At 35.9% G+C, this 23,830-nt stretch overlaps 1 protein-coding gene across 1 annotated transcript in view; it reads right to left on the bottom strand.

Moving 5' to 3' along the window:
- Nucleotides 1-23,830, bottom strand: part of PTEN (phosphatase and tensin homolog) — a 106,462-nt gene that overhangs the window by 39,683 nt on the left and 42,949 nt on the right. The window contains exons 3-4 of the mRNA XM_005565882.5: nt 6,202-6,246; nt 201-244 (exon numbers count right to left, since the gene is read on the bottom strand). Coding sequence (XP_005565939.1) covers nt 201-244; nt 6,202-6,246 — 89 coding nt within the window. The remainder of the gene's footprint in view (nt 1-200; nt 245-6,201; nt 6,247-23,830) is intronic.

Here is a 23,830-nt window from a genome sequence, read left to right as displayed (position 1 = left end):
CTTCCTGACAATATTAATAGCTTTATGCAATACTTTTTTCCTAAAAAACAGCAAAATTAAATTTTTTGAAAATTTTTAAGATACTTCTTAAGATAAATATGTATCTCACTCAATAATCTAGATGACTCATTATTATGACAGTTAAGATATAGTCTATCGGGTTTAAGTTATACAGCATAGTACAGTACATTCATACCTACCTCTGCAATTAAATTTGGCGGTGTCATAATGTCTTTCAGCACAACTAAAAGAAAAGTTTAAAAGTGATATATAGTTATCTTTTGCATTTAGGAAGAAAAAAAGTACTAATATTAACAAACATTGCCTGAATCTTTATAATGTGACACATATTATGCTGTTTAACATTAATTATTTCATGTAATAAGAATTCTATTACGTAGATACTATTATCACCCCCATATTATAATAATAAAACCAAAGCTTAAAAGATTAAGTGTATGCAATTAGAGCTAATAAATTTGCTTACAAAACTTGTGATGTCACTAATATAGAGTACTGCAAATTCAGGTGCTTCCATGCTTTCAAATTTCCTCTATGAAAAATTTGCATGCTATTGGAATTTTTTTTTTTTTTTTACAAGTACCTATAAACAACTGGCTAGTTTCAATAGTATTTGTATCTCATATTTAAGCATACATAATTCTCAAACTATTCTTCAAAAAGATATATGTTAAAAATAATAAAAGCATAAGGACAGTAAAGAAAAACTGAATGATGTTAATCTACTTGGACACAATGCTTACCAATTTTTTTTTTTCTTTTTCTTTTTTTTTTTTTTGAGACGGAGTCTTGCTCTGTCGCCCAGGCTGGAGTGCAGTGGCCAGATCTCAGCTCACTGCAAGCTCCGCCTCCCGGGTTTACGCCATTCTCCTGCCTCAGCCTCCCGAGTAGCTGGGACTACAGGTGCCCGCCACCGCACCCGGCTAGTTTTTTTGTATTTTTTAGTAGAGACGGGGTTTCACCATGTTAGCCAGGATGGTCTCGATCTCCTGACCTCGTGATCCGCCCGTCTTGGCCTCCCAAAGTGCTGGGATTACAGGCTTGAGCCAACGCCCGGCCACCAATTTTTTTTAAAACAGACCTTTCTCCCTGTTGAAAAGCCAATGGTCACCTTTTACAACAGTCTCTCAGGTTGCAAGTTTTAATTACAGTATGAGAGTAACGAAAGAATAAGCAAAAGCAATACAGAATAGTAAAATGCTGACTTGTCATTACTAGAGTATGCTAATATTTGTCTTAATAGCAGTGATATATTTGTTAGTATGTACTGGCTTTCTAATAATTAACAGCCCAAGTTTACAAACAATACAAGGCTCAGAAAGAGATCTTATGTATCAGTGTGGCTAGCAGTAGCCTGGTAACTCCAACTACTATGCAAAACAATTTTTTTTAAAATTATTTAAAATAAAATCTTAGCATTTTAAAACAAATAAAGGTCCATAGATCCTTAACCTGCAATTTCAATATCCCAAAAGTTCAAAACATCTAACACTTTCTCTTAAGTTTTATGGCAAACTCAACTACAGCAAATCCTGATCTGAAGTAATAAGACTGTATATAATCTTTAATACACTTAGAGTGAAGAGTGAAACATTTCATTTCAGGTATTGACCCACATCCCACTGGGGTGTTTATGTAAAAGTATACGCATCTGTGTTACCTTTTGAAAACTAAAATTTCTGAAAATGGAAACACTCCTGGCCCCAAGAGTTTCAAATAAGCGATTGTGAACCTGTATTGTACATTTAGAAACCCTGAAAACATCTATATAGTTTCTCTACTTTAAAGGAAATTCAAAACGAAATTCACATGAAGGTTTAACCAATTATAAATAAACTGAAATCCACTGGTTTCTAACTGGTCAGACCTAAAATAAAACAACTTTCATATTACCACTCAAAACAAGCTTTTCCTTTTTAGTATAATTTAGTATACTGAATTTTTTTAGAAAGAAAACGTATTTAGCAATGACATATGCACATATATGCATCCTTGCTAATAATTTCATATCCACTGATATGAAAAACAGGAAGAAGAGGACTGACAAAGAAGACAGTCACATTTTACACTTTCTTTGGTACAGATAAAAGAGGAGAAATTGTCAATAGTGAAGAATTCATAATGGAGTATTTTATAAGGAATCAGAGATGTAGGACTAGGAAACAGAATCTAAGAAGCTGGTCTCGTGACAACACAACAGAAAATAAACGTTAGTTTTGTGCAGCTTCAGTTCTCTAAACTTCCCCTACTTTCTCAGAATCCCAGAACATGTGGTTTGACGAATACTCCTTAAGATTGCCTTAATAAAAATGGCTCTCATATATTACTGTTAAGAGGACTATATGGATGGAAAGTGGAAGTAATGACTACTAAGTGTCAACTAGATGAACACACCTTACAAAGACTTTCCACTTATTTTGTTTCATCCTCACAACCACGTGATAACTGCTAATATCATCTTCATTTTATATAGGAGAAAGCTAAGATTTAAGAGCATTAAAAAACTTGCTCCAAATAACAGTATACAAATGAAAGAGCAAGAACTCAAGCTCAGTATCTCTGATTACAAAAGTAAAACTTTTTCTACTACTGTTCCATAATTCTACTTATAATAAAAAAACAAAGTTTTACATACAAAAGCAGTAACAAATTTTAGTCAAAGCCAGCATTCCTACAACAGCAGTATCTGTCATAAATGATAGAACCAACAGTGACAGTAAAAAGCAAGAAAAAAGTTATGAAAATCTTCACAGGTAAGCATAGCAAATATGGGAGCAAATATACTGGGACTGGTAATGATAAATGTGCTCAGGAAATGGGGGTTGGTAGGATAAGGATGAAGACTTTCTTCTTAAATTAAAATCTCTGATAAATGCCCTCCTTCTACCTACCACCTACCCAGTTTCTTTTAAATTCTTTGCGGTTTGGTAGTGATAAGTCTCGCAACGAACTAAAATTAAAGATACACAAATGGCAAATGGGGTTTAACCATTTAAATTTAACCATTTATATTTCCTTATAACTAAAACTCAAAAGATGCCATTACCTCATATTGGCTTATATGAGACAAGAGAAAGGAATAAACATTTGAAGAATGAGTTTTTATGAAACAAGAGGCAGAAACTGAAGAAAAGAATAAGATTAACAGGAAAAGCTTCCAGAGAAGTGAGACTTGCCATAGAATCAGCTAGGTAGGCAGGTCTCTTCTTTACTCTCTTCAATGAAGCTATCACCATCTTACAAAAGAAAACTTAGTAGATAGAAATTAGTAAAGCTAAAGGTTTACCACAAAATGATAAAGCATGTCAAATAAAATATGCACTGAAATACAGTAAATACCTTTTAAAAATGAGTATACAGTGAACACTTAAATTCCTCAAAGGCAAGAAGTATAGATCTCTTTATTCACTATCTCCCCTTCCCCATTCCTACCAGATTATAGAGCAAAGAACAAAAATAAAATATACTTGTACAAAACAAACTTATTAATTCAATTAAGTAACAGTACACCTGAATTTGCTTAATTTTATGAATGCCTGAAGAAAACAGATATAAAAAGATACAATTAATCAGAAAGTCCATATTAAGAACTCTTCTTCACCATGTATATAGTAATTGCTGTAAAAGGTTTAACATACTATTAAATGTGGGTATGCCTAGTGCAAATATTTTAAGATCTTCAAATTATGTATGTTTGCAAAGACATATATATCACATGTAATACTATCCTAAAAATAAAGGAAATAAAATAACCTGCAGCTTGCCAGACTCACTTACCCAGAACCAGAAATATAAACAGAGGTAGAAAAAAGATAAAGAAGATTGGAAAGTGACATTAGAACTCATAACATGCTATAACTTAGTAGTTCTAGGAACTTCTGAAGTCAGTAAAATTTGGAGAGGTTAAAACGAACAAGCAAAAAAGCAAAACATAAAGGGAATATTGGCATAAACAGTGGATGGTCTGCTACCATATGTACCTGTGTGACCTTGTTCAACTCACTTAACTTCTCTAGGCCTCAGATTCCCCATCTGTAAAATGAGAAGGTTGGACTAAATGATCTCTTTCAGGTACTCTCCCGTTCTGAAAGCCTATGATTCCATGTGGGGAAGGGGCATTAAAATATATGCATTAAAAGCTACCCTCAACTACTAAAGAAACTTCATTAACTTGGGAATCCAATGTTTGGGAATATAAAAACAAACAGGCAGTCAGGTTCCTAGGCTCTCTGCAATGCCAACTTTAACCATAATAATGTAAGTGACCTACAATACTGAGAGTGCAGCTGAAGTCCTAAGTTCTTGAAGCAGGAAGTCACTACACACAGAAATGAAAAGAATTTCCTTCCCTTTCTTTGAATATGTTAAACTAGAATAAAATTTTGAAAAAGGCAGAATTTGTCTCAGGTGTCCTTCGATCTCCATTCTGAGACTCTCTAAATCCCCAATTCTGATAGTCTAACCCTGAAATGACTCAGTTTAATGGCTTCCAGCTTTTGAAAGTTCGTGTCCTTTTTTATTACTTAGATTCTGAATCCAGTGGTGCAAAAAGTACAAAGCTGTGTGGTTTTTCTTTTCCTCCAAAGAAACACTATGGTATCTGGAACAAGGCTCTTTGTAGGAGAGGTTTATTAGGAAAAGAGAAAGACCCCTAAATGCATAGATCATTTGTACGCTGGGCCCATTAAGTTTCTATAACACCTTTTACTTTCTTTTATCTTGTTGCCTATTGCCACCGTGATTCTCTCCCACCCTCAACACACAGACACCACAATCTGATGATAATGAATTCACTGCCATATTCTAAACACTTTTATGCCAACAAGCTGCTTATAATGCCATTCCTTTGGCCTGTAATGTCACTTCCCCTCCTCTCCTTGGCTTGAAAGTCAACCCTTACTGGTTCTTTTCACCCTAGCTCAAACATGCCTTCCTTTATGAAACCTTCTCTATAAGGTACAATTACTGTTGCCAGTATTCTCTTCATCGCAACCTTCTATACAAGAGTTACTTTTGTAATGCTTTGTCTACCTTTTACATTAGAATGTAAGTTACTTGAGAACGGGAACTACATCTTATTCACCACTGTACGCACCCCTCTACATGTTTTGTGATATCTAATAAGTGATAAGGACTTAACAAACGTTTGTTCCTTCATGAATCTGAGAAAAATCAGTGAAAATTTACTGAGAGTAACAATATTGATGTCCACTCTACTCTAAGTACCTCTGGCGTTTTATCACACTAGAAAGATCACTAAATTACAGATAAAAAAGCAACACTCCACAAGACAAGAAGGCACAGAGAATCTTTCTTTCTTTTTAGTAGAAGTTTAAATGCCCACTGAAGGCAGAAGTGAATCTTGTTCTTCCATTTGATAAACTCTATAGAAAAATTGTTAACTGTGGATTAGTATGTATAACTTTACATTAAAAATTTTTCCTATCTATAATTTATAGATATCACATGGGAAAGATAAAGTCAGGTAGAAAAATAATACGTTTTATGTGCCGATTTTTAAAAATCAGAAAATGGTCAATATTTTGAGAAGGAAAGACAGTCTTCAAGGGCAAAAACAGTTAAGTTTTTTCTTCCTTCCTTCCTTTTTACCTTTTCACATCTCTACTCCCAAAGTCAAAAGAAAAACAAAAAGTTAAAGATAAGGTCAACTAGCTCTATCAATCAGGTGGGCAGTCCTTAAAACTCTGTCCTAGACAAGACAAGCCAACTAATTCAGCAATCTTAAATAACTTATGTTATGTACAGTTAGAGAATGCCCTAACAGCTTCTTCAGTCAATAGCTCTAGAGACACAGGATAAACAAAATTATATTCACTCTAAAGTATACCTCCATGGAAGATGCTATTAGTGCTTTAACAGAAGCTCTGCTGTGAATTACACTTCAAATTACCACACGGTTATGGGCTCAAATATGGGCTAGATGCCAAGTCATTTAAAGCAGATCAAGTAACATGAATCTGTGCCAACATTGTTTTACCTCATCACCACGCTTTCTAAATGATCTAACAATGCTCTCGGACTTCTTGAATTAATTGGTTTAGGAATACAATCTGTTAAAATATATCTTTAACTCTACTTCACTCTAACAAGCAAGTAACTTTCACTTAATAGTTGTTTCAGAAGATATTTGCAAGCATACAAATAAGAAAACATACTTACAGATTGTATATCTTGTAATGGTTTTTATGCTTTGAATCCAAAAACCTTAAAACAAAACAAACAAACAAAAAGCCACCATTAACAAAAATGAGCTAACATTTGAAATTACATTAATACTATCAAGAAAAATCAAAAGACAGATTTTCTTTTTCCTAATCTCAAATACCATTTAAGTGAAAATAAATAATCCAACAAATATCCCTTCCATGGGTTTAGATCAGTAATCATGTCATTCTTAAATAATTATTACATTACACAGATTTATACAATCTGAAGTAAAGCCAGAGATTTTCAGAGAATATTTTCATAATCTTCTATCTTCAACCTAACATAATGAGATTGAATACTAAGACATAACTTATTTAAAAAGTATTAGCATTTAGTGCAAGTATACGTAGCTCATACAGGTTTACGAGAGTCATAATCAAGTACTCTTAAAAACAACCCTGAAAATTCAGACATCATTTTCCCTTCAAACTAAAAACTTTTGACATTTGAAAATCCACGCATTAACTATTAATTCTGTACAAAGGTATTAAGCATTTACACATATATATTCCAGTCAATCCTCACAAACATCTGATAGAGCTTATTAACATTATACAGGAGAGAGAGGTAGGTGTCAAAGAGATTACAGCACTCGCCCAAGGTCATGTACAGCCAAGAAGTCAAAGAATCAATGCCAAAGACCTTTCCCTCAAGACAGTTATGAAAGTATACAACAATTACAGCTAACATAAGCACTTACTATATGACAGCACCTCAGGTATATAAATTGTTTAATCCTCAATCCCATAAGATAGGCAAAAGAAGGGCTAGAAGACCATAAAGCCGAGGAATTAACAGAATATATAGAATAAAAAGACAAATGAAAATCAGAACACTAAACAAAAACTAAGAGTTCAGGATGTTCAATATTATATTAGAAGTTCCAGAAACAGAGAACACTGAGAAGAGACTGAAGACACAACTCAAGAAAAACACTCAAAACTGAAGGATGTGAGTTTTCAAACTGGAAGGGTACATGAGTACCTGGCAAAACAGATGAAAATAAGACCGAAATAGAAGCACACATATCTTATGAAATTTCTGAATACCAAAGAAACAGAAGACCCTAAAAGCTGCCAAAGAAACAGGTTTCATAAAATAATCTAGAATCAAAATGACATTATCCTTTTTAACAACAATACTAGCAGCTAAAAAACAATTGGGCAAAACGTTCTGATTTTGACGGAAAACTCTTCTCAGCCTAGAATTCTATACCAAGCAGACTATTAATCCAGTGTGACTATATAATAAAGGCATTTCAAAACAAGCAAAATCTCAAATAATTTTGCTTCCCATACACTAGTCAGGAAGTTACTAAAGATGTGCTCCGCCAAAACAAGAGTGGGAAACCATGAAAGAAGATGACAGTTTCCAAGAACTGAAGAATCTAACCCGCAAGAGAGGAAAAGAAAATCCCTAGAATGATGGTGAAGGGACTTCTTGAGTAGACAGTCATACAGCAAGCCAGGAAGAACAATTAGCCCAGACTGGGACAGATCAGAAGGCACCTGGGAAAGATAAAATTGATGTAATGCCAAATGTGCTTAAACATGTTGAGAGATTTATACAATTAGGGGTAAGTCTATGAATTAAAGTTAAGAACATTTAAAACTAATTAAAAACAAAAAGGGAGACAACTGTTAAGTCCAGGAAAAACAAAACATGCAGGGAAAAAGTCACAATATATCATATCACTTAACTATGAATGGCATTTATCTAGTTATAATCCCATAAAAGCTCAATATTGATATAACCAAAATTATAATGTAACTACTGGCAGGAGTTATAATACAACTACTGGCAAGAAGAAGGATGAGGAGGAAGTCTGAAAATATGTGTGTGGTGAGGTGGAGAAAAACAGTATATGAACTTGAATCTGAAAAATTATGTTACAAAGTAGTGCAAGCAGTATTCGTAGCTGTCACCAACATAAATTATATATTTTTATATCACACTACAGTTGTTGCAAATAGGCTACCATCCTTAAAAACAAAGAAACACAGTGCCCCTTGCTTTCAGCATGGTGGCTCTTCCCTGATAAAGAAGGAAATGGAACTCAAGTAGAACACAGAATTCACTGAGGTAAACAGGAAGAGATTAGACTGTTAAGGCTGCTGGAGTTTGGTGAGCGAGGGACTAAGAATTTTGTATGGATTTCATCTCAGGTCCTTGGCTGGGGCCTGGGCTGTCTATGTGCAAGATCTGAAAGCATAATGGAGATTACACCAGAGGAAACGAAATATAATACTGGGAGAAGTTGGAGTTCTGGCCTATGCAGAGTGGAAGAGACCTCATGGAACACCCCAGATACTTAGCTGAGACATTGGAAAGGGCAATCTTGAAGTAAAAACCATGCCCCAGGACAAAAGACAAATCTGAAATAGGCCTGCCTTAACAAAGAGAACCAAATCTGACAATACTAAATCAACTGTCAATTTAAATGCCTGACAAAATGAAACTCAGCACCCTTAAAGGAAGTAACAATCCAGACTCTCTACATTTCAATATACAATTAAAATTTACTAGACAGGCAAAGCAGAAAAACATGACTTATTACAAAGAAAAAAGAGCAGACAATAAAATCAAGACTCCAAGATGAACCAGATGTTTGAATTAACAGACAATGACTTTAAAACAGTTACTATAAATATGCACAAAGATGTAAAAAAAAAAAAAAAAAAAAAAAGATTACAATGAGTGAAAGATGGAAAGTCTCTGCAGACATAGAAAATATAAAAGACAGCAATTTGAGGCCTCAAAAGTACAATATCTGAGGAAAAAAATCTATTGGATGATCTCAACAGATCGTAGACTGCAGAAGAAAGGTGTGGCAGATTTATTTTCCAAAAATTCATTTAGCAAATATTTATCAAGCACCTGTTATGTAATAAATACTACTGTGGGCATAGTGGCAACAGAACTCGAAGTAATGACAACCATAATAATGAATGCTTCCAGCAGCCTGAGAAACCCAATGGAGAACTAGCTTTTGGTATCTCATTTGGAAAACAGCCTAAGGACATTGGACAGCTCCCACCAACCCTAAAATAAATGAAACAGAAAAATTAGCATCTGAAAAAGCAAAATAATTATTTATTTGCTACTTTTTCCCATGGCTAATTCGCTATTTGGTAACCATATATATTTCCCCTTAGTCCATTCTCACACAGCTATAAAGAACTACCTGAGACTGGGTAATTGAGAAGAAGAAATGTTTAATCAGAGGCCTCAGGAAACTTACAATCATGGCGGAAGGCCAAGGGAAAGCAAGCATGTCTCCGCGGCAGGAGTAGGAGGAAGAGAGAGAGCAAAGTGGGGAGGTGCTACACACTTATAAACAAGCAGATCTCAGGAGAACTCTTTTGCCAGACAGCACTAGGGTGATAGTGCTAAAACCATTACAAACCACCCCCATGATCCAATCACCTCCTACCAAGCCCCTCCTCCAACACTGAGTATCACAACTCGACATGAGATTTGGGTAGGGACACAGAGCCAAACCATATCACCCCTGCTGCATTCATGTTTAATCAACATTTGATCTTAGAATCCTAGTGTAACTACAGCTGTTACTGCTGTTACTAACACATAAATTTACACATAAATCATCCCTGCCTTAATCCCATCAACACAGGCAAGCTCCAAACATTTCAATTCTTAACCACTGCCTCCTGACCAACTTCAGGATGGTTATTAGAATTACTTCTGTTACATATCCAATACATGGAAAGTAACTATCTTGTTTAAAATGTTCCTGTTTGTAACTTTTACCTGCACAGTACTGCTTTCTCCTGTACTGCCTTAAGTTAAAAAAAATAATAACAGCTTTGAATAATTCTGCTCAAAAATAGTGATTCCTAGTACTCAAGAAAATCTGCTCTCTTTAAATAGCTATAAAGCTGGAGGGAAAAGAAAGAAACAGTAGCAGGCCAGGCATAGTGGCTCACGCCTGTAACCCCAGCACTCTGGGAGGCCAAGGCGGGCAGATCACTTGAGGTGAGGCATTTGAGACTAGCCTGGCTAACATAGTGAAACCCTGCCTCTACCAAAATTACAAAAATTAGTCAAGTATGGTGGAATGCGCTTGTAATCCCAGCTACTGGGGAAGTTGAGGTAGGGAGAATTGCTTGAACCCGGGAGGTGGAGGTTGCAGTGAGCCGAGATCATACCACTGCACACCAGCCTGGGTAACAAAACAAGACTCCTTCTCAAAAAAAGAAAAAAAAGGAAGAAACAAACAGTGGCAGAACTGACCTATAACTCACTAAGAAATTCAGAAGGCTATCAAAAATACTACTGAAAACTGTCAAATATTTCTCCCCAGAAATTGTATCATTTTGTGCTTTTACTAACATGCATAAGAGTTCCAGTTAATCTGTATCTTTGCCAATTCCTGTAAGCCCTTTTTTAGCCGTTCCAGTAAATATAAGATATCTCATTATGTTTAAATTTTCATTTCCCTGATGACTGATTTTAAACATCTTTTCATATGCCTACTGGCCATCTCTATATCTTCTTTTGTAAAATTTATTTTTACATTTTTTGCTCTTTTTCTCTCTCTCTTTTTTTTTTTTGAGATAGGATCTCCCTGTGTTGCTCAGGCAAGGTTGCAGTGGTGCGATCACAGCTCACTGCAACCTCTGCCTCCCAGGCTCAAGCTATCCTTCTACCTCAGCCTCCCAAACAGCTAGGACTACAGGCGCATGCTACCCATGCGCAGTTAATTTTTTGTATTTTTTTATTTTGTAGGGACTCGGTTTCACCATGTTGCCCAGGCTGGTCTCAAATTCCTGGGCTCAAGCAATTCACCCGCCTCAGCCTCTAAAAGTGCTGGCATTACAGGCGTGAGCCACTGCACCCAGCCTGCCCTTCTCTTTATGGGGTTATCTTCTCATTATGAAGTTGTAAGAGCATGTTTATGTATATATTATACATTCAAGTACTTTTTCAGATACACGTATTGCAAATATTTTCCCCAAGGCTGCTTGCCTTTTCATTTTCTTGAGTCTTTCAACGAGCAGAAATGTTTAATATTGATAAAGTCAAATTTGTCCATTTTTTTCTTATATGGTTAATTTTATATATACTTTCTAAGAAATCTTTAAACCAAAAGTCACAGAGATTTTCTCCTATGTTTTCATCTAGAAGTTTTATATTTTTAAATTTTATTTTTACATTTAGGTCAATAATCCATTTCAAATTAATTTTTGTGTATGATAAGATGTAAAAGTCAAGGTTCACTTTGTTTTCTCTATTGTTCCAGTATTACTTGTTTAAAAGACTATCCTTTTCCCGTGAATAATCTCAGCACCTTTGTCAAGAAATGTGTATGTGAGCTTTTCTGGAATCTACTCTGTTTAACTGATCTTATGTTATGTGACCCAACAATTCTACTCAAAGGTATTGAATAAACAGAAACAAGAATGTATGTCCACAAAAGTCTTGCACATGAATGCTTACAGCAGCTTTGTTCATAACAGACCCAAACTGAAAACAACTCAAATGCCCGCCACACTAGTAAAGAAATGTCATATCCATACAATGTAATATTACTCAGCAATAAAAAAGAACAAATTATTGATACAAGCAACAACAGGGATAAATTTCAAAAATATTATACTAAAAGAAAGAAACCAGACACAAAAAGGAATGCGTACTATATGATTGTATTTATATGTAATCCTAGTATAGGCAAAACATCTATGGTGATAGAAAGCAGATCAGAGATTGCCTGAGACCAGGTTTGGGGACTGGACTACAAATGGGCATAAGGGAAACTTTTTATAAAGCGAGTGTTCTAAATCTTGGTTGCTGTGGTGTTTACAAGAAGGGGTGTGTGTGTGTGTGTGTGTGTGTGTGTGTGTGTGTGTGTGTGTGTCAAAAGTCAATGAACTGTACATTTAAAATGGATAGATTTTACTGCATATAAATTATACTCCAATAAAGCTAATTTTTAAAAGTAATATTAAAAAAGTAATAAAAATAGCCTCTGGTTTAGAAATATCAGTATGTAAAATGCAACCTACCTTTAAAAAGTCTCAAATTTATTTTGCTTCAACTAGAGGATAGCAACAATAGGAGCACATCATCTTCAGGAATTAGAACTTTTTAGAATGAGAGGCAGAATGACACGGTATAGAATAGCACTGTCTAACAGAACTTTTTGCAATAATGAAAATGTTCTGTATCCGTGCTGTCTTAATACAGTAGTCACTAGCCACATGTAGCTACTGAGCACGTGAAATGTAGCTAGCAAAAACAACTGAGTAAATTTATTTTATTTTATTTACATTTAAACATAAATAGCTACATGTGGCTAGTGGCTACCTACACTGGATAACAGATATCTAGAAGTATTTATCTATGGGAAAAAAAAAAATCTACTGGGATACAATACACATGCTTCCTAGTCAGGTAGTAGAAATGGGTACATCCCTAGAATAGAGCATAAAACTGGAACGGAGAAAAGGTACAGTAAAAATCAGAGACTTCACAACTGTCAAAATATATACTAAACGTATTTTCAACTACATGCAGTTTACCAATAAATTCTTGCTATGCTTGATTAATTTGCTTCTGTCATTAGATTAGAAAGAAACTACAATTCTGGATATATTTCTAACTAAGAATGAGGAACAAGTCTGAGTGGAAATGCCAGGAAACAGGGAGAAAGTGTTCACATAATTTTAGAGTTCACGTCAGACAAGGAAGGAAATACTGGTGTAGTTAGATATGATACAGATCAGTAAAACAGATTTCAAAAGCTTCATTTGAATAACAGGCTACGAATTCATAACTCAACCTATAATGAGAGACTTGTGGTTTTAAAAACTAAAATTCTGTATAAACAACTACAAATGACTCTAGTTTTAAAAAGACAAAGGAGGAAATACAGAAATTACCTAAAATCAACCAACACAGCTGCAGTGAATTTACCTTCAAAGCTCAGATTTAAAAGGTACATATATATATTATAATAGCCAAAAAAGGGGACGGGGAGAGAGAACCACAAATGAAACAAAACAGCAGCATATATAAAGGAACGTGAAAATAGTAAAAACGAAAGGCTTGGAGGGGAGAATGTTCATACCAAAAAGAACAATAAAAAAATTAGGCCAAGTGCAGTGGCTGACACCTGTAATCCCAGCACTTTGGGAGGCCAAAACAGGCAGATCACTTGAGGTCAGGAGTTCAAGACCAGCTGGCCAACATGGTAAAGTCCCATATCTACTAAAAATACAAAAATTAGCTGGGCATCATGGCACATGCCTGTAGTCCCAGCTACTCAGGAGGCTACGGCAGGAGAATTGCTTGAACCTGGGAGGCAGAGGTTGCGGTGAGCCAAGACTGCGGCACTGCACTCCAGCCTGGGCAACAGAGTGAGACTTTGTCTCAAAAAAGAAAATAGAAATTAGACTCCCACACATTAAACAGTTATATAATGCTAAAGACAAGGAAAAAGGCAGGAACTCTTAAATTCCCTTTTCACTTTTACCTTCTGTATCCAAGAGAAGATGATTCAGTAAGTCAGGAGTAGTGGGCACACAACATTTCTCTTTATTAAAAGCATTTTCTACTTGCTAATTTAAGAAAGGTGACCTTTGAAGAATATTTGTTAATAAACAATCAATAATGCAAAACAAAAGATAACCCACCAAGTTCTTTATGATATTATTGTTTCATCTGTATTTTGTAGTCACAAAATTCAAATGGCAAGACAGGTAGAACATTAGACAACTGTCTGAAGAAAGAATAAAATTGTTTTCCTGAAAATCATTAAGGAAAATACAAACAACCTAAAAGAAAAATAAGTTGAAAATAGGGTCAGTTATATACATACACACACATCAAAAAGTACGTAAGACCAATACATCAAAAAGTCGCTAAACCTCACAATTAAAACAACACAATCAAATAACAAGATAGCATTTTTTGCCAACAAGCTATAAAAAGTTAAAGTTTGAAACTATTCAGTTTGCCAAGGTTAGTGGGGATAGAAGGAAGAAGCACTCTTGAATAGTAAGTACATAAAATATCATTTTTGAAGGCACAAGTTTAAACCATAGATGCAATGGACCTAGCAACTCCACTGCTAACAATCTGCCTTAAAAATATACTTGGAAAAGACAGCAAGATACATATGTGAACTGTTCTCAATGACAAAAAAGAACTGGAAACAGCTTACATATTCATCATGGGGCCTGTTAATTATAGCATGATCATAAAATGAAATAAAAGGTTCTTAATAAAAGAATCAGGTAGGTAGATATCCACAACAATATGGAAGATTCCTCAGACAAAAAATTTTTGAAAGGGGCTGAACAGTGGTAGTATGTTCCCATTTGCTTTTCTTAAAAAGTGGGTAAACGATGAAAACAGTTTTCAAAAGAATACATGAAACTTTAAATTATAGATATAGTTGGGAAGAGGGTAAAATAGGAGAAATTTGTAGGGCATATTTGTTATCTTCAGGCTGTTAGGCAATCAAAATACCATTCCAATTTGGAGATAATTTCAAGAGATTAGAAGCAGGTACTTCTTTCCTCATCTTTCTCTTAACACATGTACAGGCCTGATACCAACTATTCATAGGTCTTTTTGCTGTGGATACCAAATCCTAGTGAGGACAAGGTACAGGAGAGTCAGAGATTATTTCTAGAGATCACCAGAGGAGCTGAGTTAATGAGCACAGTCACCAGTTTCGAGGCATAGTGGCAGTACCTATTACACCAAGTGTCCAAGCAGCAAAGTCCTAAGAAGATTGTTCCTGTTGAAACCTTGTGGCCATGCCTTGTTTCCCCCTTAGCTTCCACCTATCTTCCAAGTCTTGTTCTCAAACGATGACCTACCTAATACTTTTTAAAAAATTCCTTTCTGATTAGGTAAATCAGAGTCACTTTCTATCATTTGCAAGCAAGAATTCTGGTTTCTTTTACAGCATTTTCCCATAATTTTGTTTTGAGTAAGGGTTGGTGAAACCATGCTCTTTTGTGAGCTCCCTTTAATATTTGAACTTTATAACTTCTTACCTACCACTGTGAGCAACTGAGAGACTTGCAGGAGATTTAACAACCTATTTAAAAGAAAGTATTACAACATTTTAAAAAGGGGATGAGGTTATGTTCTCTCAAATAACTTGACTATTACTTAGGGAAACATTCACCATGGCTGCCCCTCCCACTTCCTTCTCTTTCCTCCCAAGGATTTCATGCCCACAGTTGGCTGATTGCCTTATAAGTCTGACACAATGGAAAGGCGGAAAAAAAGCAAGAAAATAGCACTTTCCAAAGGGAAATGGGAAAATCTGCCTATAGATACTTGGAAAGTAGAGACTAAAAAAGTAGATAAAAGCAGCGAGGTAATACTCCCAAAACTTGGATAATCTAGACTACAAATCTTTCTAATACACACATATCTTACTTCAAATAATTTCAATATGTAAACATCTAGACTCATTAATGAAAGACTCACAGATCTGAGAACAGTTTTTGTTTGTTTGTTTTTTACTTTCTTGTGTATAAATTATACTTCAATAAGCCTAACTTTTTAAAAAGCTTCACATGCTGCAAAATATCCCGTATGGGCAGACCTCTTACCTGGGCAAGGAAAGAGGGCAGAAAAAAGAAACAAGCACAAGAATGTGGGGCTACTCAAGAGAGTGCAGTAGTGGGGCATTAACAGCACAGACCTCAGTATGTACTTGTGAAGACTGGCGGTCTTGGGGATTAAGAACTGGCACCTCTGATTGTTAGTCTGGAGCAGCCTCTACCTCCCTGGGAGGCCACTGTGCTCTCTATCCCACCCCTGAGGGAATAGGGAAGGAACAGCACAGCAGGCTTGCCCTGGGCCTGACAATGACCCATGTAGGTGGGGACACCAGGTACCGGCCCCAGCAGAGATGGTTTTCAGGTATACCGGTTGCTGCGCCTTCTGAAGCTCACGGGGTAGCACTCAGACCATGCAGGCCCAAAGCCCTGCAGGTTACACTTCCTGATACTTGCAAAAGGCTAGCACGAGATGCACCCTTAAGCAGGGTGAGAAAATCTGTCTTTATTTTTTAGTTTCTTTACTTTCTTCACAGTTCCTATGAAACAGATAGCTTCAAGAATACATTTTAAAATTATTTTTGACAAAATAATAAACATATACCTTTCAAATGATTTTAAAAAAAAGTTTGGAATAAAAAATTAGTCTAAGAGCTGGGCGCAGTGGCTCACACCTGTAATCCTAGCACTTTGAGAGGCTGAGACAGGTGGATCACCTGAGGTCAGGCGTTCGAGACCAGCCTGGCCAACACAGTGAAACCATGTCTCTGCTAAAAATACAAAAAATTAGCCAGGCATGGTGGCGCACACCTGTAATTCCAGCTACTTGGGAAGCTGAGGCAGGAGAATTGCTTGAACCCGGGAGGCAGAGGTTGCAATGAGCCGAGGTCGCACCACTGCTCTACAGCCTGGGCGGACAACAGAGTAAGACTCCATTTCAAGAACAACAACAAAAAAATTAGTCAAAGAAAGATGGTAGAATAAGAAATACCAGGCACCCATCTCCCTACCTAGACAACTGCAAGCAGAATCTGTGATTCTGGAACTCTGGAGTCTATTCAGGCTTTCAATTTCTAAGGAAAGGCTTGAATGGTAAATCACAGTTAGTTTCAGTCCATTTCAGCTCTTTGTGCAGTTGTGGCTACCCCATCACCCACTCTCATAGCAGGCAACCATGCACATGTTCTTAGAGGACCCTGCACACAGTTTGTGAGAGTCAAGGTTGGCAACGAAGACTTGACCCTCCAAATATCAGGAATCTGTGTTCTGATCACTAATTGCCGCTTCTCATCAAAATGTGACACAGAGGCAGACTATCACTGTTCAACTGCCATTGGCTGAAAAAATTTCCAGGGGATTTAAAGATCCAGAGCTATTTCACCCCTTTGATTTATTTATTTATGTATTTATGTATTTATTTTGCCTTTTAGGAGCCAAACATTTAAGGAGGATACTACTGCAAAGGAACTGCATACATAGAGCAATTTAGAGAGTCACTATACATGCCCAGCGAAAAACACAGGCCAAGAAGATCTTAAGATTACACCCAGCATAGAAATACTCTACAATAAATTAAAAAAAAAAAAAAATACCAAATCCTAGAGAAAAGAGAAAAATCTCATTTCCAAAGTTGCCACTCTTTAAGATTCAAATTCCAGTTTTTGACAACAACAAAAATCACAAGGCATACCAAAAAAAAAAAAAAAAACAAACAAACAAACAAACAAACCCACCCCAAAGAAAGCATTAAGTATAGGCCAAAAGGAAAAAAATAAATTAACAGAAACTGTCCCTGGGAAGATCAGATGGCAGACACTTACTAGACATAGACTTTAAAACAAATGTTGAAAGGTGCTCAAAAAGCTAAAGGAAGATATGGATAATGTCCAGAAACAAAACTGAAATATCAATAAAGAGATAGAAAACATAAAAAAATCAAAAAATAAATGCTGGAACTGAAAAGTACAAAAACTGAAATAAAAATTTACTAGAGGAATTCAAAAGCCAATTTGGGCAGGCAGAAGAATCAGTAATCTTGGAAGGTAGAACAACTGAAAATACCATGTGTCTGAGGAACAGAAAAAAAAACTGAAGGAAAATTGAAGACAAGAGCCTAAGAGACCTGTGGAACACCATAATCAAGTGGACCAACACACAAACACTCTGGGAATCCCAGCATAAAAAGAGAAAGGGGGCAAGAAAGATTATGTGAAGGAATATTAATCAAAAACTTCCCAAATCTGATGAGACATGAATATAAATATTCAAGAAGCTCAATTAACTCCAAGTAGGAAAAATTCAGAGATCCAAGTAGGAAAAACTGAGATAGACTATAATCAAACTATGAACAAAGAGAATCCTGAACATGGAATGAGAGAAGCATCTTGTAACATAAAAAGGGATCCTCAATATCAGTAGATTTCTCATTAGAACTCTTGAAGGACAGAAGGCAGTGGGATGATATATTTAAAATCCTGAAAGGAAACAAACAAACACAAATGCCTGTCAACTGAGAATACAATATCTAGCAAAAATGTCCTTAAAAATGAAGAAATTAAGACATTTCCAGATTAACAAAAGCTGAGAGAGTTCATTATGACTAGACCTGTCCTTCAAGAAACACTGAAGTGAGTCTTTCAGGCTGAAATAAAAGGAGATTAGACAGTAACTTGAAGCTGTATTAAGAAATAAAGATCTTGAGAAATGATAAATACACGAGCAATTACCGAAGCTAGCATTATTGTAACATTGGTTTACTACTCCACTTTTTGTTTTCCACATAATTTAAGACACTACTGCATTAAAAAACAATTATTAGTCTATGCTTTTAGACACACAATACATAAAAATGTAATTTTACGACATCAGTAACTGGAAGGGAGCAGGGACTGAATCTTATGAGCTGAATTTTTGTATGCTATTGAAAGTAAACTGGTATAAGTTGAATTTGCAGTATTAGAACTTCAGGGCATTAAATGTAACCCCCAATGGCAATCACACACACACACACACACACACACACACAGAGAGAGAGAGAGAGAGAAAATAGCAGAATATAAACAAAAGGAAATAACAAGGAAATTAAAACACTTCACTACAAAATATCAACTAAACACAAGTGCCAGTAAGGCAGGAAATGAGGGACAAAAAAGCTGTAAGGCATATAGAAAATAAATAGCAAAATGGCAGCAGTTATATCCTTATCAATAATTACTTTAATTGTAAATGATGAAACTCTGCAAGCAAAAGGCAGAGGTTGACAGAATGTATAAGAAAAACACAACCTATAAGAGCTTGTATATGCTATCTACAAGAGACTCATTTTAGATCCAAAGACACAAATACGGGATGTAAAAAGATATTCTATACAAGTAATAACCAAATGAGAGTGCAGGTAGCTACATTAACATTAGACAAACTAAATCAAAAAAGGTTGAGACGAAAAAGATATTACACGTCAATAAGTGTCAATTAGCAAGAAGATATAATAATCAAAAACATTTACATGCCTAATAAGATACCACCCAATTATATGAAGCAAAAATTGACAGAACTGAAGGTAAATAGTTCTGAAATAACAGCTGGACATTTCAATACCCTACTCTCAATAATGGACAAAAAAAAACACCCAGTCAGAATGTAAGTAAGAAAATAGAGGATCTGGGCCAGACAAGGTGGTTAATGCCTATAATCCTAGCACTTTGGGAGGCCAAGGCGGGTGGATCACAAAGTCAGGAGTTCGAGATCAGCCTGGCCAACATGGTGAAACCCTGTCTCTACTAAAAATACAAAAATTAGCTAGGTGTGGTGGCGTGTGCCTGTAATCCCAGCTACTCGGGAGACTGAGACCAGGAGAATCGCCAGAATCCAGGAGGCGGAGGTTGCAGTAAGCCAAGATCGCACCACTGCACTCCAGCCTGGGTGACAGAGCAAGACTCTGTCTCAAAAAAAAAAAAAAAAAAAAAAAAAAAAGGAACCAAATAAAATATCTTCTCCTATCACAACAGGATGATACTGAAAATCAATAAAATCAGTAACTGAAGAAAAAGTAGAAAATTCACCAACTGTGAAAATTAAAAAATACACTGTTAAACACAGAACAAATCACAAGGGAACTTAGAAAATACTTAGAAATAAATGAAAACAAAAAAAACACAAGATGCCAAAAATTACAGAACAGCAAAAGCAGTCCTAAGAGGGAAATCTGTAGTTGTACACGTTTACATTGAAAAAGATCTCAAATCAATAATCTAACTTCAAATCTTAAGGAACTAGAAAAAGAACAAACTAATAAACCCAAAGCTAGCAGGATGACGGAAATAACAAAGTTTAGAGATGATATAAATAATAGAAAAATAACAGAGAAAAATCAATGAAACCAAAATTGTACTATGAACAATTTATATGCCAACAAATTAGATAATCTAGATTAAATGGAGAAATACCAAGAAGCACAAAATGTACTAATACTGAATCACAAAAAAAAGAAAATCTGAACAGACCTATAACTAGTAACAAGACTAAATCAGTAATAACATAAATAAATTCCAGACAAAAGCCCTAGATGTGATTTTTCATCTGTGAATTCTATCAAACATTTAAAGAACTAACACCATTTTTTCCCAAAGTTTTTCCAAAACTGGATGAGGAAACACTTCCTAACACACTAAATGAGGCAAGTTCACAAAGAAGCAGGGCACAATTTTAATGTGCAAAGAATCAGTTGTGGCCGGGCGCGGTGGCTCACGCCTGTAATCCCAGCACTTTGGGAGGCCGAGGCGGGCGGATCACAAGGTCAGGAGATCGAGACCACGGTGAAACCCCGTCTCTACTAAAAATACAAAAAATTAGCCGGGCGCAGTTGTGGGCGCCTGTAGTCCCAGCTACTCGGGAGGCTGAGGCAGGAGAATGGCGTGAACCCGGGAGGCGGAGCTTGCAGTGAGCCGAGATCGCGCCACTGCACTCCAGCCTGGGCGACAGAGCGAGACTCCGTCTCAAAAAAAAAAAAAAAAAAAAAAAAGAATCAGTTGTGTTTCTGTACCCTAAGAATGAACAATTAGGAAAGGAAATTAAGAAAACAGATTTACAAGAGCATCAAAATGAATAAAATACTTAGGAATTAACTTAACCAAGGAGGTAAAATACTTATACACTGAAAATTACAAAACATCACTGAAAGAAAGGAAAGAATATGTAAATAAATGGAAAGACATCTGGTGTTCATGGGTTAAAAGACTTAATATTGTTAAGATGTCAATACTATTCAATGCAATCTACAGATTAATACAATCCCTACCAAAATCCCAACAGTTTTTTGCAGAAATTAAAAAAAAAATCCAGGTGAGAGGAGGCAAGCTCAAGAAAAATAACTAATGGGTATTTAGGCTTAATACCTGGGTGATGATATAATCTATACAACAAAAAACAATGACACAAATTTACCCATGTAATAAACCTGCACATGTACCTCTAAACTTGAAAGTTAAAAAAAAAAAAAAGCCATCCTAAAACTCATTAAGGACCCTGAAGGGCCAAAACCATCTTGAAATATAAGAAGTTGGGGCCGGGCACGGTGGCTCATGCCTGTAATCGCAACACTTTGGGACACTGAGGAGGGCAGATTGCTTGGGCTCAGGAGTTTGAGACCAGCCTGGGTAATATGGCAAAACACTGTCTCTATAAGAAATACAAAAATTAGCTGGGCATGGTGGTATGCACCTACAATCCTAGCTACTCAGGAGGCTGAGGTGGGAGGATTGCTTGAACCTTGGACGTGGAGGTTGCAGTGAGCTAAGATTGTGCCAGTGCACTCCAGCCTAGGCAACAGAGCCAGATGCTATTTCAAAAAATAAATAAATACACAAGACATATACTTCCTGATTTCAAATTTTACTATAAAGCTACAGTACTAAAATTAGTGTGGTCCTGGAATAAAGAAAACAAACATATAGTCCAACAGAAGAGTCGAGAGAGCCCAAAAATAAACCCTTGCATCTACTGTCAAATAATTTTCAACAAGAGTGCCAAGACTATTCAATGGGGAAAAGATGCTCTTTTCAACAAATAATGCTAGGAAAACTAAATATTCACATCTAAAAGTGTGAAGCTGGACTCTTACATAACATCATATACAAAAATTAACTCAAAATGGATTGAACACCTAAATGTGAGAGCTAAAACTATAAAAACCTTTAGGAGAAAACATTGGGGAAAGTTTCATGGTATGAATTTGGCAATTATTTCCTGAATGTGACACCAAAGGTACAGGCAACAAAAGACAACAGACAAGTTGGATTTCTTCAAGCTAAATAGCTCCTGCACAGCAAAGCAAACAATCAACAGAGTGAAAAAGCAACCCATTATTTATGGGAGAAAATATTTGCAAATCACATATCCAATAAGGGATTAATATTCAGAGTATACAAATAACTTCCTTTTCTTTTTCTTTTTTCAAGACGGAGTCTTACTCTATCACCTAGGCTGAGTGCAGTGACACATTCTTGGCTCACTGCAACTTCCCCACACCCCGGGTTCAAGCAAGTCTCCTGCCTCAGTCTCCCCAACAGTTGGGATTACAGGTGTGCACCATCACGACTGACTACGCCAGCTAATTTTTGTATTTTTAGTAGAGATGGGGTTTCACCATACCAGCCAGTCTGGTCTCGAACTCCTAACCCCATGATTCACCTGCCTTGGCCTCCCAAAGTGCTGGGATTACAGGCATAAGCCACCGTGCCCAGCCAGAGTATACAAAGAACTTCTAAAACACAATTTAAAAGTCCTACTACTGAATTCATAATGGGCAAAAGGCTTGAAGAGACATCATTGCTCCAAAGCTGATATACAAATGGCCAAATAAGCACATGCAAATGTTCAATATCGCTAATCATTAGGGAAATGCAAATTAAAACCACAATGAGACTTCACACCCATTAGGATGGCCATTATTATAAAAACAAAAAAACATAAACAAAACAACATGTGATGGTGAGGATGTGGCAAATTCAGAACCCTAGTGATGGTGGTAATGTAAAATTGGGCAGTCATTGTATCAAACAGTATGGTGGTTTCTCAAAAATTTAAACACAGAATTACCATTTGATCCAGCAATCTCATATCCAAAAGATATGAAAGCAGATACTCAAACAGGTATTTATATACCCATATTCATAGCAGCATTATTCACAACAGTCAAAAGTGTCCATTGATGAATAACTGGATAAACAAAATGTGGTATATACATACAATGGAATATTATTCAGCCTTTTAAAAGGAAGGAAATGCTAATGTGCACTACAACATGGATGAATCTTGAAGACAGTGAAATAAGCCAGTTACAAAAAGATATTGCATGATTCCGCTTATATGAGGTACCTAGAATAGTCAAATACATAGAGATCAAAGTAGAACAATGGTTGGTACTAAGAGGAGGAGCAATGAGGAGTTATTATTTAATGGGTTCGGCATTTCAATGTGAGATAATGAAAAAATTCTAGAGATGGACAGTGGTGACAACTGCACAGCAATGTAAATGTACTGAATGCTAAATGTTAATGCTACTGAAGTGTATGTTATACACACACACACACACACACACACACACACACACACACACACACATATATAAAATATCACAGTAACAAAATTACTCATCTCTGGCCCTATTTATCTTCAAACCTTTATTCCTGCTTCTCCCCAGATGCAACCACCCTCAACTACTCTGATTCTTTTTCCTCGTATTTAATTAGGTATTTTAAAATATTATTCTTAATACTGCTTCTTATAGATTTATTAACTACAGATTTCCTGCTATGGTAAAGGAGACTTACAAAACTAGTAGTACTCCACACATACGTTTCACTTATCTTAATTCCCCTAAAATAGCAATATCACAATTTTGGGTTAACTCAATCAACCAATGCTAGTAATTGTTTCCTTTTCCTAATTTGTTTAGTTTTGTAAGAATCCATTACATTTTTCTCCAAATATTTCAACGTCCATCTATCAGTTTGATTATTTTCCCGGAAGTTCTAATC

This window comes from Macaca fascicularis, chromosome 9 (genome assembly GCF_037993035.2).
Source record: "Macaca fascicularis isolate 582-1 chromosome 9, T2T-MFA8v1.1".
Taxonomy (NCBI): Eukaryota; Metazoa; Chordata; class Mammalia; order Primates; family Cercopithecidae; genus Macaca; species Macaca fascicularis.
Note: the sequence above shows the minus strand (reverse complement) of the source record. Positions and strands in the feature narration are given on the sequence as shown.